General features: G+C 45.5%; 1 protein-coding gene across 4 annotated transcripts in view; it reads right to left on the reverse strand.

Annotated features, from left to right (window-relative positions):
* Fmnl3 (formin like 3) overlaps positions 1–11,874 on the reverse strand; it is a 57,697-nt gene extending 45,823 nt beyond the window's left edge. For 2 of the 4 annotated variants that reach the window (XM_048444609.3, XM_048444606.3), the window contains exon 1: positions 11,618–11,873. In XM_048444609.3, coding sequence (XP_048300566.3) covers positions 11,618–11,743 — 126 coding nt within the window. In that variant the 5' untranslated portion in view covers positions 11,744–11,873. Of the gene's footprint in view, positions 1–11,617 lie in introns of all 4 variants that reach the window. The other 2 variants (XM_048444607.3, XM_048444608.3) reach the window with 2 other exon arrangements.
* Positions 11,875–14,154: the final 2,280 nt, after the last annotated feature.

Raw genomic sequence — 14,154 nt, forward strand, 5'->3', positions numbered from 1 at the left:
TGCTATCTTTACTATACAGGTAAAAAAGCTGAGGTTCAAGAAAGATGAGAACTAGTCCAAAGTCAGAGCTAAAAAGTAGTGTATTAAGATTCAAATCCAAGGCCAGGTTGGTGGTTGAGCACTTCTTTAATCCTAGCACTCAGGAGGCGGGAACAGGCAGATCTCTTGCAAGTTCAAGGCCAATCTAGTCTACAAAGCAAGTTCCAGGACAGCCAGAGCTGTTACACAGTGAAACCCTGTCTTGAAAAAGAAACAGATTCAAATCCAAATCCCCTCAGCTCAGCTCTTACAAAAGCGTACCCAGATACAGGAAGGAAGCACCCCGTAACCCCTGCAGTTGTTTCCCAGGCCCAGTTGCTTCACAGTCCTCCTCTGTTCAGTACAGTCCCTTCGGAAACCCCGAGAACCAGACTTGAGAAATCCCGAGAAGACGGGTGTCTATTTACAGTTAATCAGCACCCTGCCCGCCCTGAAGACAGTTGACATTTGGAGCCTGGAAGAAACAACCACAGCTCTGAATGGGGCCCACGTGGGACTAGGAACCAGCTGGGCCTCAGAGGGGCACTGCCTCACTTCTCCACCCAGGTTGACTATACTGACATAGGGAGCCTCTTCCTGAGAAACAGCTGCCGGGATCTAGAATCTATAGAAGTAGCCTGTCATTTTTCCATCCTTTTCCTATACTTCAATAGCCACAGAAAATGCATGATCATCTTATCTAAACTATCATCCCCATTACTGTCTATCTTCCTTTTCCTATGTGGCACTGAATATTATTTTATATACTGTACATTTATTTATTATTCTCATCAACAATATGAATTCTGAGGCCAGTGTCTTTGTCTCTCTTATTCACTGTGATATTACTAATGCCTAAAATACAAAAATCATTCAATGTTATTGAACACATATGAATGAATGGACGGATGGATGTTAATGCAATCAAACAGGAGAAACGAAATGTGAGAGACAAGACTGAATAATGTTTACTCCCTAGGGAACTATATCAAGCCTATCACTGAACCCCAAGATGCCCTCCAAATCCCTCCCCTAAAGTTCCCACATCTCAGCACCAGGCACATGCCCTTAAAGGGCCCTATAGCAGGTACTAAGGCAGAACCTGGAGCTATGCCTGGGGAGGAGACTTGCTTCTCCAGTAAGTACAGCCCAGGCAAATTAAAAGCTCACTCTTCACTGAATCCACTCAGCTTTAGTTATAGGTCGCACTTTTTATTTTTGTAACCAGCCAACCCACCAAATTATAGGTCCAGGCCATGGATAGGCACGCCAAACACTGGGGCCAGCCTAGCAGAGACACTGCCCTTTTTGGCCTGAGGGTTAGTACAGCAGTTGAGGGCTGAACACCAGTCAAACCTGAAATGATAGCTAAAGAGAGTCATCCCTCTTCCACGGCCTAGAGAGGATCCTGGCCCTCAGGCAGGCTGCTGGCTAAGCAGGATGGATTCCAGGACTCTCTTCAGCAGCCACAGTGCACCCAACACTATGAATGAAGCAGGGTAGGGCTTTACCACGCCTGAAAACTATCCCCATAACTGTTCTCAAACTTCTGACTTAGGCTGGCAAAATCCCACATGGTCTGAGTTCTGATCAACGTCAATGGCTTCTCAGACCTCTTTGGGATTCTCATCAACCAACCTGGCCTCTCAGTTCCCTGAATGTGCAGTTGTTTTCTGTCTCCTGTAATTTCATTATTCCAAGAAAGTTTCCCACAACAACCTCAGAAGTTAGCATATGGCTGTGATGATGGATGGAGAACAGTTAGGTCCCGCAAGACTCAAGCAAAGAAACCATCAAGTTCATTAAAGCAGGCCAACTACAGAGTGGCAGTTGTAGAGGGAAAGCAAACCGAGCAGCTGTCCAGAGGGACTCCAGGTACCTAGCCTGGGCAATTAACTAGGAAAGGGTACTATCTCACTCCCACCTCCCAAAATATGGCATGCACACCACTATCGGCAGCCAGAGAGTAACGCTGGTCATTATCATGATACGGTGAAGCACATCTGTTGAGAATCCACCACAATCAAAGCATTTTGTATATTTGTATGTACCCATGTGTATCTATGCACGTGTGAACATGACTGTGGAGGCCAGAGCTTGATACTGGGTGTGTTTCTCAATAGCTTGCCATCAAATTTTTTGAGACAGTGTCTCTCACTGAACCTGGCTGATGCTCACCAATTCTCCAAAACCAACTTACCAGCAAGACCCAGGGATTCTCTTGTATCCCAACACTGGGATTACTGGCATATAACACCTTGCCCAACTTTTTATATGGTTGCTATTGATCAAACTCAGGCCCTAAGCACTTTAGCAACTGAGCCATCTCCTCAACCCCATGCATTGTTAATAACAAATTGCTTAGTACAAGATGCCCTTCCACCTTTAAAAAAGGCAAGACAGGTGCCGGGCAGTGGTGGCACATGCCTTTAATCCCAGCACTCAGGAGACAGAGACAGGCAAATCTCTGTGAGTTCAAGGCCAGCCTGGCCTACAAAGCAAGTTCCAGGAAAGGCTCCAAAGCTACACAGAGAAACTCTATCTCAAAAACAAAAACAACAACAACAAAAAAACCACTACAAAACAAACAAACAAACAAAAAAAAAAAACGTAGACTTTGGAGGCAGTGTGGTGGTATGTGGCTGCAATCCCAGGACACAGGAGGCCAAAGTGTAAGTTAGACACCTGTGTGGGCTAGTGAGCTCCAGGCTAGTCAGGCACTGCAGTGTGAGATCATGTTTCAAAACAAACAGAAATACAACAAGGGCTTTGGAGTCAGAATGCTTGGATTCAAACCTGAAGCACTTAACCTTCCTAGACCTCAATTTTCCATCTACAAAACAGAAATAACTGCTTCAGGCTGGGGATGTAGCTTAGTGGTAAGAGCATGTTTGAGATCCTTCATCCAGCTTTAATGTGTACAAAAAAAATCTAAAAGTAAGCAAACAAACAAACAAAACATAAACGTAACTCCTGCTTTATATAGTTGGGGTGAAGAAAAAAGATGGGTTGTGCCAAAGTGACTGCTTGGTGCTGGCATTCCATTACCATCCAGAAAATGTTATCAAGAATTATTTGGAGGATTCCCTTGGTGAAAGATCACCAGATGTCACGTGCCCCTCTTCCCAGTGTGGCCACATTCATTATATCTTCTTTTTCTATTTTCGTTACTTAAAAACATTGTTCGCTATCCTTTTCCTAAGAGACAAGAATCTAGAGAAAACTATTCCTGTAGGGGTCAGAAATGCTGAGCCAACCCTGAGAAGTTCGGGTTCAGTGAAGTCCAGAGCTTATTTCCTTGGTTGATGTCACTGCAGCTCTGCCAAGGAAAGAGATGCAAGTTTAACTGGACTTGAAATGAAAGAGACTAAAAATATACACCCTTTCTATGTCTGAGAAACTATGCTTGCACTCAACAATCTAAAATGCAGACTCAGGGCAGAAGGGCATCTCTCTACTGTGAGAACTAGTGACAGGCAGGACCTGGCTACCAGTCTCACCGGTGTCCTTTCTTTCTCCTGTTCATCTTTTAGCTCGCTGTAAATAAGAGAAACTTTTAGTACTATCATTCAAAGTTGAGGTGCCACCAGCCAGCCCCATTTTTATCTTTCATTTACCTTAAAAGAATGATACATAATACAAAAATGTATTTTTTTGAGAAATTCAATCTACTCTGATATTTATAGTCTTTTTCAACCCCAACCTACTCATTTCCCTCCAAAGGGCAACACAATTTGGTAGTGATTCTTCTAGGCTTTTTTTCTATATATTTACACACAAGCACGTAAATACTATTATAAAGTATTATAGTCTGAACTACCTTGTTAGATTATTATTTTTGTACATACACACACCCTATCTTGGAGATTCCCATCTGACACAAAAATTAAATGATGACTCCCGGGTATTTGGCTGTACAATGATAAGCAAATGTAGTGTCCCCACCCTCGGGGAATCAATACTGTAGGAAGAAAGATAAGTACGCAATTAAATAAATAATTTCAAAATGAAAACACAAAGGATTCTAAGACAGAAAATAATAAGCAAGGCTGGCATTTGAAAGGTGGCGATGCAAAAGCCCTAAGTTATAAACTTAAAATGAGTCATTTAAAGATCCAGGCAAAAAGCACCCACGACGGATATCTTGTACAAAGACCCTAATGTAGAAAGGATGTTCTGAGTGAAAGACTAATATTTTAAATTTGCCTCCTTTGTGGAGAACAAATGAAGAATGGAGAGAGACAAGAGGAAAATGGTTGCCTGGCTGTAATACAAACTAAACTGATACTGACTTGGATAGAAACGGTGGCAGTAGAGAAAAAGAAAAATGATGAGAATAATGTATATTTTTGGAGATGAAACCAGGGGGAATTACACATAGACTGTATATTGAAAATGAAGAGAAAAAATTTAAAATAACTCATAGGATGAGCAGTTAGGTAAATGAAAAAAATCAAGTTTTTTTAAAAATGCCTTTATTGGTTCCTTTTGTTTGTTTGTTTGTTTGTTTGTTTGTTTTTTAAACTCAGGACCCCCTGGAGTCACTGACAGTTGAGAGCTGCCACATGGGTGCTAGGAATTGAACCCAGGTCTTCTGGATGAGTAGCCAATGCTCTTAACCTCTGAGCCATCTCTCCAGTCCCCCTGCCCCCTTTTTAACTATTAAGCAGCATCACTGAGTATCCCCAACAGGGACCTTTATGCATACATGTAATCAGTTTTGGAGAAACACTTCCAAGAATTGAGATGACCCAGTTGAAAAAAAAAAAAAAAGGTCTTTCTGGCTGGGCATTTGTGGTGCATACCTTTGATCCCATCACTCCAGAGGCAGAAAGAGGTAGGTGGATCTCTGAGTTTGAGGCCAACCTGGTCTACAAAATGAGTTCCAAGACAGCCAGGATTATACAGGAAAACCCTATCTCGGGGGGGGGGGGGGGGGATAGAGAGAAACAAAGAAAAAAGAGAGGAGAAGAGATAAAGCAACTGCTGAAGACAGACCTTCCCAGTCCTCTTACACATGCTGGGAGCCAACTCTACCTTCTACCTGGACACTCTGGGAGAACACTGCCCAGAGGAAAGGCGCTGTTGCTCCTCAGATAGTGCCTCCAATCACAGGACAAGGCTTATCAACTCTGTCCCCTACTACAAGAGAGGCTACTTGTTCCCCATGACCTTGTCAAAACTCACGTAACCACTCCCACCTAGATGTTCCCAGAATTTGAGAACTGGACCTCTACCCCAAAAGAGTAGACCAGACCCCCACGACAAAAAATCCTTAATCACCGGGCGCCTAGCACAGAGGCAGAGGCAGGTGGATCTCTGTGAGTTCAAGGCCAGCCTAGTCTACAAAGCAAGTTCCAAGACAGGCTCCAAAGCCACACGGAGGGAAATCCTGTCTTGAAAAACCAAAAATGTCCAATCAGTGTCAAGGAGTCTGAATGCCTCACTCTGAATGGGAGCCAACCAAATTTCAACAAGATGCCTTTGTTGCTACCACTAGCAGAAGCGTCATTTTATCTGATTAACTAGGGTTTCCTCCTACCACACACTCAGATCACTGTTGGCATTAAGAGTCTCCTCACCCTCTATCTTTTTCTAGTCTTTGACAATCAAACCTACTTTTCTGGTAGATCCAAGAACAGGCCCAAAGTCCCTCACAAGACCTCATACATGCATGAGGGAGGCCATGGATTTGAACAGATTTTCAAAGAGATCTATTATTCAGAAATAAAAAAGCACTATCAAATTCACTTCAAATTCAACTAGACATGGTACCACATGTTTGTAATCCTGGCACTGAGGAGGCAGAAGTCAGAGGATCAGTTCTATCTTAACTCTACCCTAGCCGTAAAAAAAAAAATATTTCTTGATAAAACATAAAAAGCTTATCATTATACACTGGTCTAACGGACTGACGAGGGAAGAGACAGCATGCACACGCCACAGTTGTTGGCAGAGTTTAGGGTAGAGCCTACTGTACTGTACCACCTGATAGGCAGGGGTAATAAATACATCTACTTCTTTTCTAAGGTATAAGTTCATAAGCTATGGTTCTATCTTTATTTTTATTCCTTTAAAATAAAAATTTAAAAATACACAAAATCTCCCTTTGTAGCTCAGGCTGGCCTCCCAAGTGTTGGGACTACAAGCAAGTGTGGGAGTCAAATTCACTTTGGATGTTTAACATCCCTGGACTTGTGTATCGAACACAGCATCAGTTAGTGTGATAACCTAAATATCCTTGCTTGCTCCCCAAAACTCCAATAAAGGCCAACCCTTCCCTCAGCTGAAAATCACGCTAGGATTCAGGAATACCCTTAAAACACTGTAGAGTAAGAAGTTTTCCCCACTCATGTCATAAAAAAACAGAAGTGGCTCAGAAAAGCTACAAGATTTGGGATGGTGCAATGGTGAGCAAGGACACTAACCACCAAGGCTGACAACCTGAGTTCAATCCCTGGAACCCACCTGAGACGAGAGAACAGATGTCCTTGGTCCTCCAGACCCACACTGTGGCACACATATGTCCACATACATACACAAAACAAAATAAATGACTAGAAATTAATTAAATTAGGAACTGGAGAGATAGCTCAGTGGTTAAAAGCACTGGTTACTCTTCCAGAAGACCTGGGTTCAATTCCCAGCACCCACATGACAGCTCACAGCTGTCTGTAACCTCAGTTCAGGAGACCTGACACCCTCACAAGGACATACATGTAGGCAAGACACCAATACTCATAAAATAAAAAAAAGAAATATAATTAAATTTAAAAAGTTTAAGATGTAAGATTTGTCCATAGTCTTTTAGATGAAAAAGAGACTACAAAACCAGATCAGAACCTAAGTCTCCTGATTATAACACTAACAGCCTTTCGCTAAAACCAAATCTGAGCGAGTAAACCTCTAACCAGCTATTTCCTCGGCGGGGGTGGGGATGGAGGGTGGGGGACTTTTTAAAATGGTTTCAGGGGAAATAGGGACTACACAGAGTGACTGGTTCTCCAACTCCTTGCAAGGAAACCGACAAAAAGAGCTAAACTCTAAAGTCTAAGTAGTTCTTAAAACGGAATAACCATCTCCTAAAATAACCAAATCCCAGGCACGAACCCAGCCCTCACTTGGAAAAGGGTTGGGTAACTGAGTGATGTGACAATCTCCACTTGAACCGACACAGAGACGAGAAGAACAAAAGTACACATCTCTCTTGTTACTCTGTACTAGGGACCCAGTGGCAAACCTGACAGGCTGCGACTCTAGCCCTGGAGGAAATCAGAGGTGAGATGGAGACAAGAATTAAACTCCTCGGGTATAGGACAGTCTAAACCCTGCCTTGGAAAGAACTCAGTCTCTTGGGATTCTTAAAGTCATTTACAGTACTTTTCAATGTCACAAAATGTGACAAACTGAGCCTACGCAGATCAGTAAAGTTCAGGACTGAAAAGACTCTGCTCCCACACATGCCAGACTTCTCCAGGTCCTTTCCTACCAACACATATTCCCAGACCACACCTGTGCTGTAGGGTGACAGAAGAGATAAAAGAACAGGGAAAGGAGGAGAGAGGGCGGGAGGTTGCAAACTCTGGAGACAGAACAGTCAGGAGGGTGGGAAACAAAGACACCAGACTAGTCAGCGGACCTGACGCCTCCACACCTTAGGGGATTCACTCTCCCAGGAGGAAGGAAAGCAGAGAAAACGCAGGGATTCGAGCTACCCACTTCACTCCATTCTAGCATCTCCTGCCCACTCCACTTCCTCACCGGGAACCTTTAAACCCTGCTCGTCTACAACGGTTCAGAGAGAGTCCTAAAGTTTCTTGCCCAGAGGGTACAAGGGAAGGGAGGTTAAGTGACCACAGACAGCACCTTCTCCATCTTCAAAAGAAACAGTCTATTTTTCAAAAGTATTCCTAAACCAAATGAACTCCCAGCCTTCCCTGCCACTGCTGCAGCTCAGCTCAAACGCAGGAGAAATGTCTCCCTAAAATGGAGGCCAGATGCCGGGCAGACCAGGCAACACGCTGACTGAAGGCAGACAGCCCTGCTGTTCTCTGGGTTCACACAATCAGCCTGGGGCAAATACCTTGGTCTTGACCACAGGGTAGACCTTGACTAGCCTTCCGAAGGAGCCTCAGGGGAAGATCTGCGGGTTCATTTCCTCTCCACCTCGGCTTCTTTTCTCACTTCACTGAAGATTAGTTATTTCCACCGAGACCTGTTCCTGTTCTCGCCGAATGTGGCAGTTGTTCTCTTAGAGGCAGAGTGTGTGACAGCCACCTGTACTACCCCCAGCTGTGGGACACACAGACCCAACAAGCCCAGCACTAGAGACTTCTCATTCCAGAGACGAGGCAGAGCGTAAGGGGCAGGGAGCAATTCCAAGAACGCCACAGTAACCTCACAGAACGGTTATTTATACTCTTTCATGTGTGAAAAAGACTTATAACGTGAGACTGTAGAAAATATATATTTATTACATAGACATATGGATACAGACTAAATCCCAACAAAGAACAAAAGACAAACAAAAGGTAAACAAAAGATGACAAAATATTCAGAAAAAAACATAGCAAAACAAGATAACATTTTGTATTAATCAAAGAAACAAAAGTTCCTAAAAATCTAAATCATTCAGAAGTGGCTTACAAAGAAAAGCAGAGCTGGGTGGTGGTGGCGCACACCTTTAATCCCAGCACTTGGGAGGCAGAGGCAGGCGGATCTCTGTGAGTTGGAAGCCAGCCTGGTCTACAGAGTGAGTTCCAGGATAGCTAGAGCTACACAGACAGAGAAACCCTGTCTTGAAAAACAAAACAAAAAGATACAAAATGCTTAAAATTGTAAAGAAAGACTCAGTTTACAACACAATCTGGAGTATTATCTTAATTGTTAAAATGTTTAGGTATGTCAAAATGTTACTAGAAAAAAATTACTAGCTTATAGTACAGATGATTTTCTTCTTTCAGTATTTCCAAATCTGCTGAATTAAATGTATTACTTTATAATCAAAAGGAAAAAAGCCATTTCCACTTGGAGGACACTAATTTTTTTGGAGTATGAAGATTTGGTTTCGACACAGTATCTCACTATGAAACTGAGACAAGTTCTTCTGCTGCCTTAGCCTCACAAGGGATTACAGGTATGTACCTCCATACCAAATCACATTATGGTTTTTGAAAGATAATCTGGAAATACATACTAAGGACCTTAAAAGCATTTATAGGGGTGGCAAGATGGCTCAGCAGGTAAAATCTCCTGCTGGGCAGGCCTGACAACCTGAGTTTTAGTCCCAGAAGTCAAGTTGGAGAAAACTGACTCCCAAAAGTTGTCCTCTGACTTCTACACTCAAGCCATAATACCTGCATGCCAGTAGTCACACATGATAGTAATAATACATTTTTTAGAAAATAAAAAACGATTTATAACCTATAATTCAGCAAGCTCAATTTAAACCTTCCATCCTAAGGAAAACTATACATTGAAATGGTATTCAGCACAGCACTGTTCATGATGGCAAACAGGAGCTGCAGCCGATGCTTTGGTGCTGCTAGGCCGGTGAGAAGCAGGTGTATGATGTATCAGCACTGGGTAGGTGCTAGGCTGGTGAGAAGCAGGTGTGTGATGTATTAGCCCTGGGTAGGTGCTAGGCTGGTGGGAAGCAGGTGTGTGATGTATCAGCACTGGGTAGTGGCTCAGTGTGGGCTACTTTCTTTTTCTTGATATAAAATAGATAAACTGTTCCTTTGTTACCTTCTTCTTTCCCAGTTTGTCAGCTCTGATGCCAGTGATTGGGTTTATGAAAAGGCTATCTGGCAGATGTAGGGTGACATACTAGAATCCTGGTTTAGGATATGGACAATGTTCAAGCCAGAATTAACTCTGTTTTCTTCCGTCTCTGATCAGGTAGTTGACATTAAGTTACTACCTAATCCCTTGGAGTCCCACTCTCCTCTCCAATGTGGGTAGTAACAGCACTTGCTCTATGGGGCTGTTATGTAGATTTAATGAAAGTGGAAGTCTGCAGTGCACTCAGTAAAATGTTAACTCTGAAGTTTATCTCAACAGTGACTCAGATCTGAGATCACTTGTATTCCACAAAAGGAATTATCTGAGGAAGGTAGCTAGGCTATGCTATGTACCTAGTCACAGGATATGCCAGTTCTTGTCAGATGAGAGCATCCTAAACCCCTCTGTATTTATGGGAACCCCTGAAAAACACTCTGGCTGGGGAAGTTGTATCAGTGCTGAGTCAAGACCACAGACTCCTGGCTTTCTGGTGGAGACACATGATCTGATCCACACAGCCGGTCAGCAGAGGTTGGAGAGCTTGAGGCCTGAGGTGATTTGCTCTGGACACTGATCCCAGGAATCCTAACCCAAGCCAGTGTCTTACACCACACACTCTCTATGCGGTACACATCATAGGTGTGCAAGCATACTGATTTCCTGACTGGTCTCTTCTATGTAAGCCCTGATATGAAACAAGTACCAAAGCTGGGATCCTTGCCTGCTTCTCTTGGAACAACTCTTTGGAACATCCTGGACTCTCTGAGTCCAAGTTGGTGCCAGTGAGCTGATGTCAGGCTCTCCACATTGCAAAGGCCAGGATCTCTAGACAGCCCCACTGCTGCCAACAGATCTAATCGCCCTCTTCCAAGGCAGATGAAATCCAATAAGGCTGCTAAGTCTACAACTTATCCCTCCTCACCGGCAGAGTCAGACCTTCGGGCCATACCAAAGACACATCAGAATTCTTACTGAGAGTTCCTCAGGGGAACTGAGAGCTATTCCCCAAGTTTTCAGATTTCTCTGTTAGAAGATGTTCACGTTTCTCTAAAGTTTCACGTTTAACCTCAACATATGGTCCAGCTTCATCTCAGTGTTACCTGCTACCTCTCTAGTCACAAAGCCACTCACATCCAAGAGCAAGGGAGAATCCCAAAGTCGGCTCTGAAAAGGGAATCTTTATAGACCATCCCTTTTGAAACCACAGGACTACAAAGAACCACAGGCAAAGGAATCCAAACCAGCCACCAAGGCTTAACATGAAACAAGGGGGAAAAAAAGAATCAGGCGGAATGGTTTGTGTATTGTTTCAATTGGGGGGGGGGGGAGGCTAGTCAAATGGCTTATCCACATGTTCAGACCAGGCAAACCCACTCCGACTTAGCAGATGCGGTTCTGAAATAAGTCGAATGGTATCACCCCTTATTCCACCCCCTCCCAGGAGCAGCCAGCCCCTTCTCCGTTCCCTCTTTCCCCCCACCCCCGAAACATCTGGAATGGCCGCGAGACCCACTCTCCCACGAGAGGAAAAGCCCGATTTGGTCTAGGGACCCAACAGTTTCCGAAATCGCCCGACCAGCGAGGTCCCGGGAATGGAATTCCGGCAGGCGACCGGGAAGTCTGAGGGAAGTGGGGAGGAGTCTGAACCGCGAGCAGGTCCGGGGCTGGGGGACCCCTCCTCCCAGACCCCCGACGGGCTGCTCCGAGCTCCCGGGCCGGCGTTGCTGGCGGGATCAGGGGCTGACCGGGCTGCGGGGGTGGGCGGGACCCGGCGGGGGCTGGGGGGGCGGCGGGAAGGCAGCAGCGCGGGTCTCACCAACACTAGGGCGAATCTCTCTTCCAGCTCGCACGGCTCGGGCATCGGCGTCTTGCCGGGTGGTAGCAGCAGCGGAACGGAGGGCGGCTCGCCGGGGCCGCCCTCGGTGCTCTCCAGGTTGCCCATCGCGGCGGGGCCTCCTCGGGGCCTCAGCCCTCCACCTCCTCGCCAGCCAGGGCCCTCTGCCGCTCCGACCTGGCTCCTCCCTCAGCGCCCGCTCCCCAGGCCCGATTCCTCCGCCCCTCAGGGGGCGCCTCGTAGTCCGGCGGGCGGCGGCGAAGCGCTGGACGCGCTGAAGCGCGCCTTATTCATGCAGGCCACGCCTCCCGCCCCCCGCCCCGCCCGCGGCTAACTGACAGCGCTATCGCCCAATCACAGAGCCTCCCGCCCTCAGCGGCCTCGCGCCTAGCTACGAGCGCGCCCTGGCGGCCCTTGGTGGGCACCCAATCACTGTTCTTGTACTGGGCGCGGACTGCAAAGTGAACTGCGAGACTGTGGAAACACTAGACCACCATCTGTGACTACACAGCAAGATTCTGTAAGTAATCGGTTTTTTGGGTATTTTTGTTTTGGTTTGGTTTGGTTTTTTGAGACAGGGTTTCTCTGTAGCTGTGGAGCCTGTCCTGGAACTAGCCCCTGTAGACCAGGCTGCCTCGAACTCACAGAGATCCTCCTGCCTCTGCCTCCTGTGCTGGGATTAAAGGTGTGCGCTACCACCGCCCGGCCTCTGCAAGTAATCGTGAGAGCAGTGTGTGTAACCCTAGAGAACTTAGGACACCGCTTTCCGAGCCTTGGTCGCAAGGAGGGAAAATATGGTTAAAATGATTACTGTGAGGGCTGGAAAGATAGATGGCTCAGCTGTTAAGCACACTGACTGGCTACTCTTCCAGAGGACCCGAGTTCAATTCCCAGCAATCACATGGCTCCTCACAACTATCTATAACTCTGACACCGTCACACAGACCTATATGTAGGCAAAACATCAATGCACATTTTAAAACATGAGTACTGTGCCCTAATGTCTATTTCAGGCCTGGCTCACAGAAGAATTCTATTATCCAACGATGGCATCCGTTTTATGCAAACCTTTCTTAATGCACCTTAAGCAAACTATTTCTTCTCCTGGTCACGAGTTCCTGTACAATGCACCAATAGGACGCACAGATAGCGTAGCTGAAGACAGAAGGTTAGATTATGGAAATGGATTTGTTTGGTCCCTTCACTGCCCACAGTCTCCCAGCACCGCTGGAACTGAAGCCAGGTGGCTCCCGGGGACCCTAGTGCTCTCATTAATGCTGTAAATGTGGCAATGCCTGCTTTCTGGAGAGGTCAGGAGATTCAGTGTCAGTCCTGCAGCAAAGTCTGTGTGTCCTTCCCTAAACCTGGACTTGGTATTAAGAAGAAAGGGATTTCATTCAAAAAGGATACTCATGAGGGAGATGTATTTGAACCAGGCATCCAGGGCTGAGGAAGGCCTCTGCAGACACGCAGAGATGGGAGAGGGGCATTTAAAGTAAGACCTTATCAACAAGCACAAGTTCACTGGACTGATGTGAAAATAGAGAGAAAGGAAAACAGCTGTGCTCTGGCTTGTCACACTGACAAGTGATGGACATCAGTCATTTCTGTCAGCCTTTGTCCCCCTTCTGGTGACAGAACCCCATTTTCCTTGAGGGAACCACTAGTTCCTGTTTTCAGCTGCAGTGAAGCTTTCCTTTGGCCCTATTCAAGGAGCAAGACTTGTCCCAGGACTGGCCAATTTTAGAGACTGTTAACTGACCTGTGCCCAGCTGACTGTCGGACAAGTAAAGGTTTTTCAGGAAGAGTCGGGGTCATTGGGCTTCTGAATTATTGATGTAAACCTGCACTATTCTTGCCTACTTTGCCATCCCTCAGCACCCCCAAACCTGCCTGAGAATGAAGCCAATGCATGGAGAATGGCCAAGGCAGAATTCAAATGCCATACTGAGAAACCGGATCTAACCTCCCGAGTTACCACCCAAATGTTTTAGTCATTCGTTCTGCAAGTATTTATCAGTAAGATTATTTTATATCCCACACCATTCTGAACATTGAAGATGCATCTGTGAACAGAAATCAGGGATACTCAAGTAACATGGAACAGAAATTTGGCAGGATGCCCAGCATCATGCCTTCATCCCTGTGTGGTTTCTCATCTAATGGTGGACAAATCAACCAAACTCATATTTTTCTCTTTTCCTTCTCCACTGCCCTAAACATATACTTAACTCAGCTTTTTATAAAATTTTATTTTGCTTTTATTTATGTGTTTATGTGTGCACAAGGGTACCTGAGGAAGGTGTTAGTCTCCCTGGAGCTGAAGTTACAGGTGGAGTTACTGATGTGGGTCCTGTGAACTGGAGTCGGGTGCTCTGGAAAAGCAACAAAGGCTCTTAACTGCTGAACCACCTCTCCAGCCCTCTTCCTGATTCCTTTAACAGACACTTCCAAAGCAGAGACATCGTGATAAGGCTGTAGACTCATACTAAACAAAACTCAAGACTCCAAGGGGGGGG

Source organism: Myodes glareolus, chromosome 19, assembly GCF_982192425.1.
Source record: "Myodes glareolus chromosome 19, mMyoGla1.1, whole genome shotgun sequence".
NCBI lineage: Eukaryota > Metazoa > Chordata > Mammalia > Rodentia > Cricetidae > Myodes > Myodes glareolus.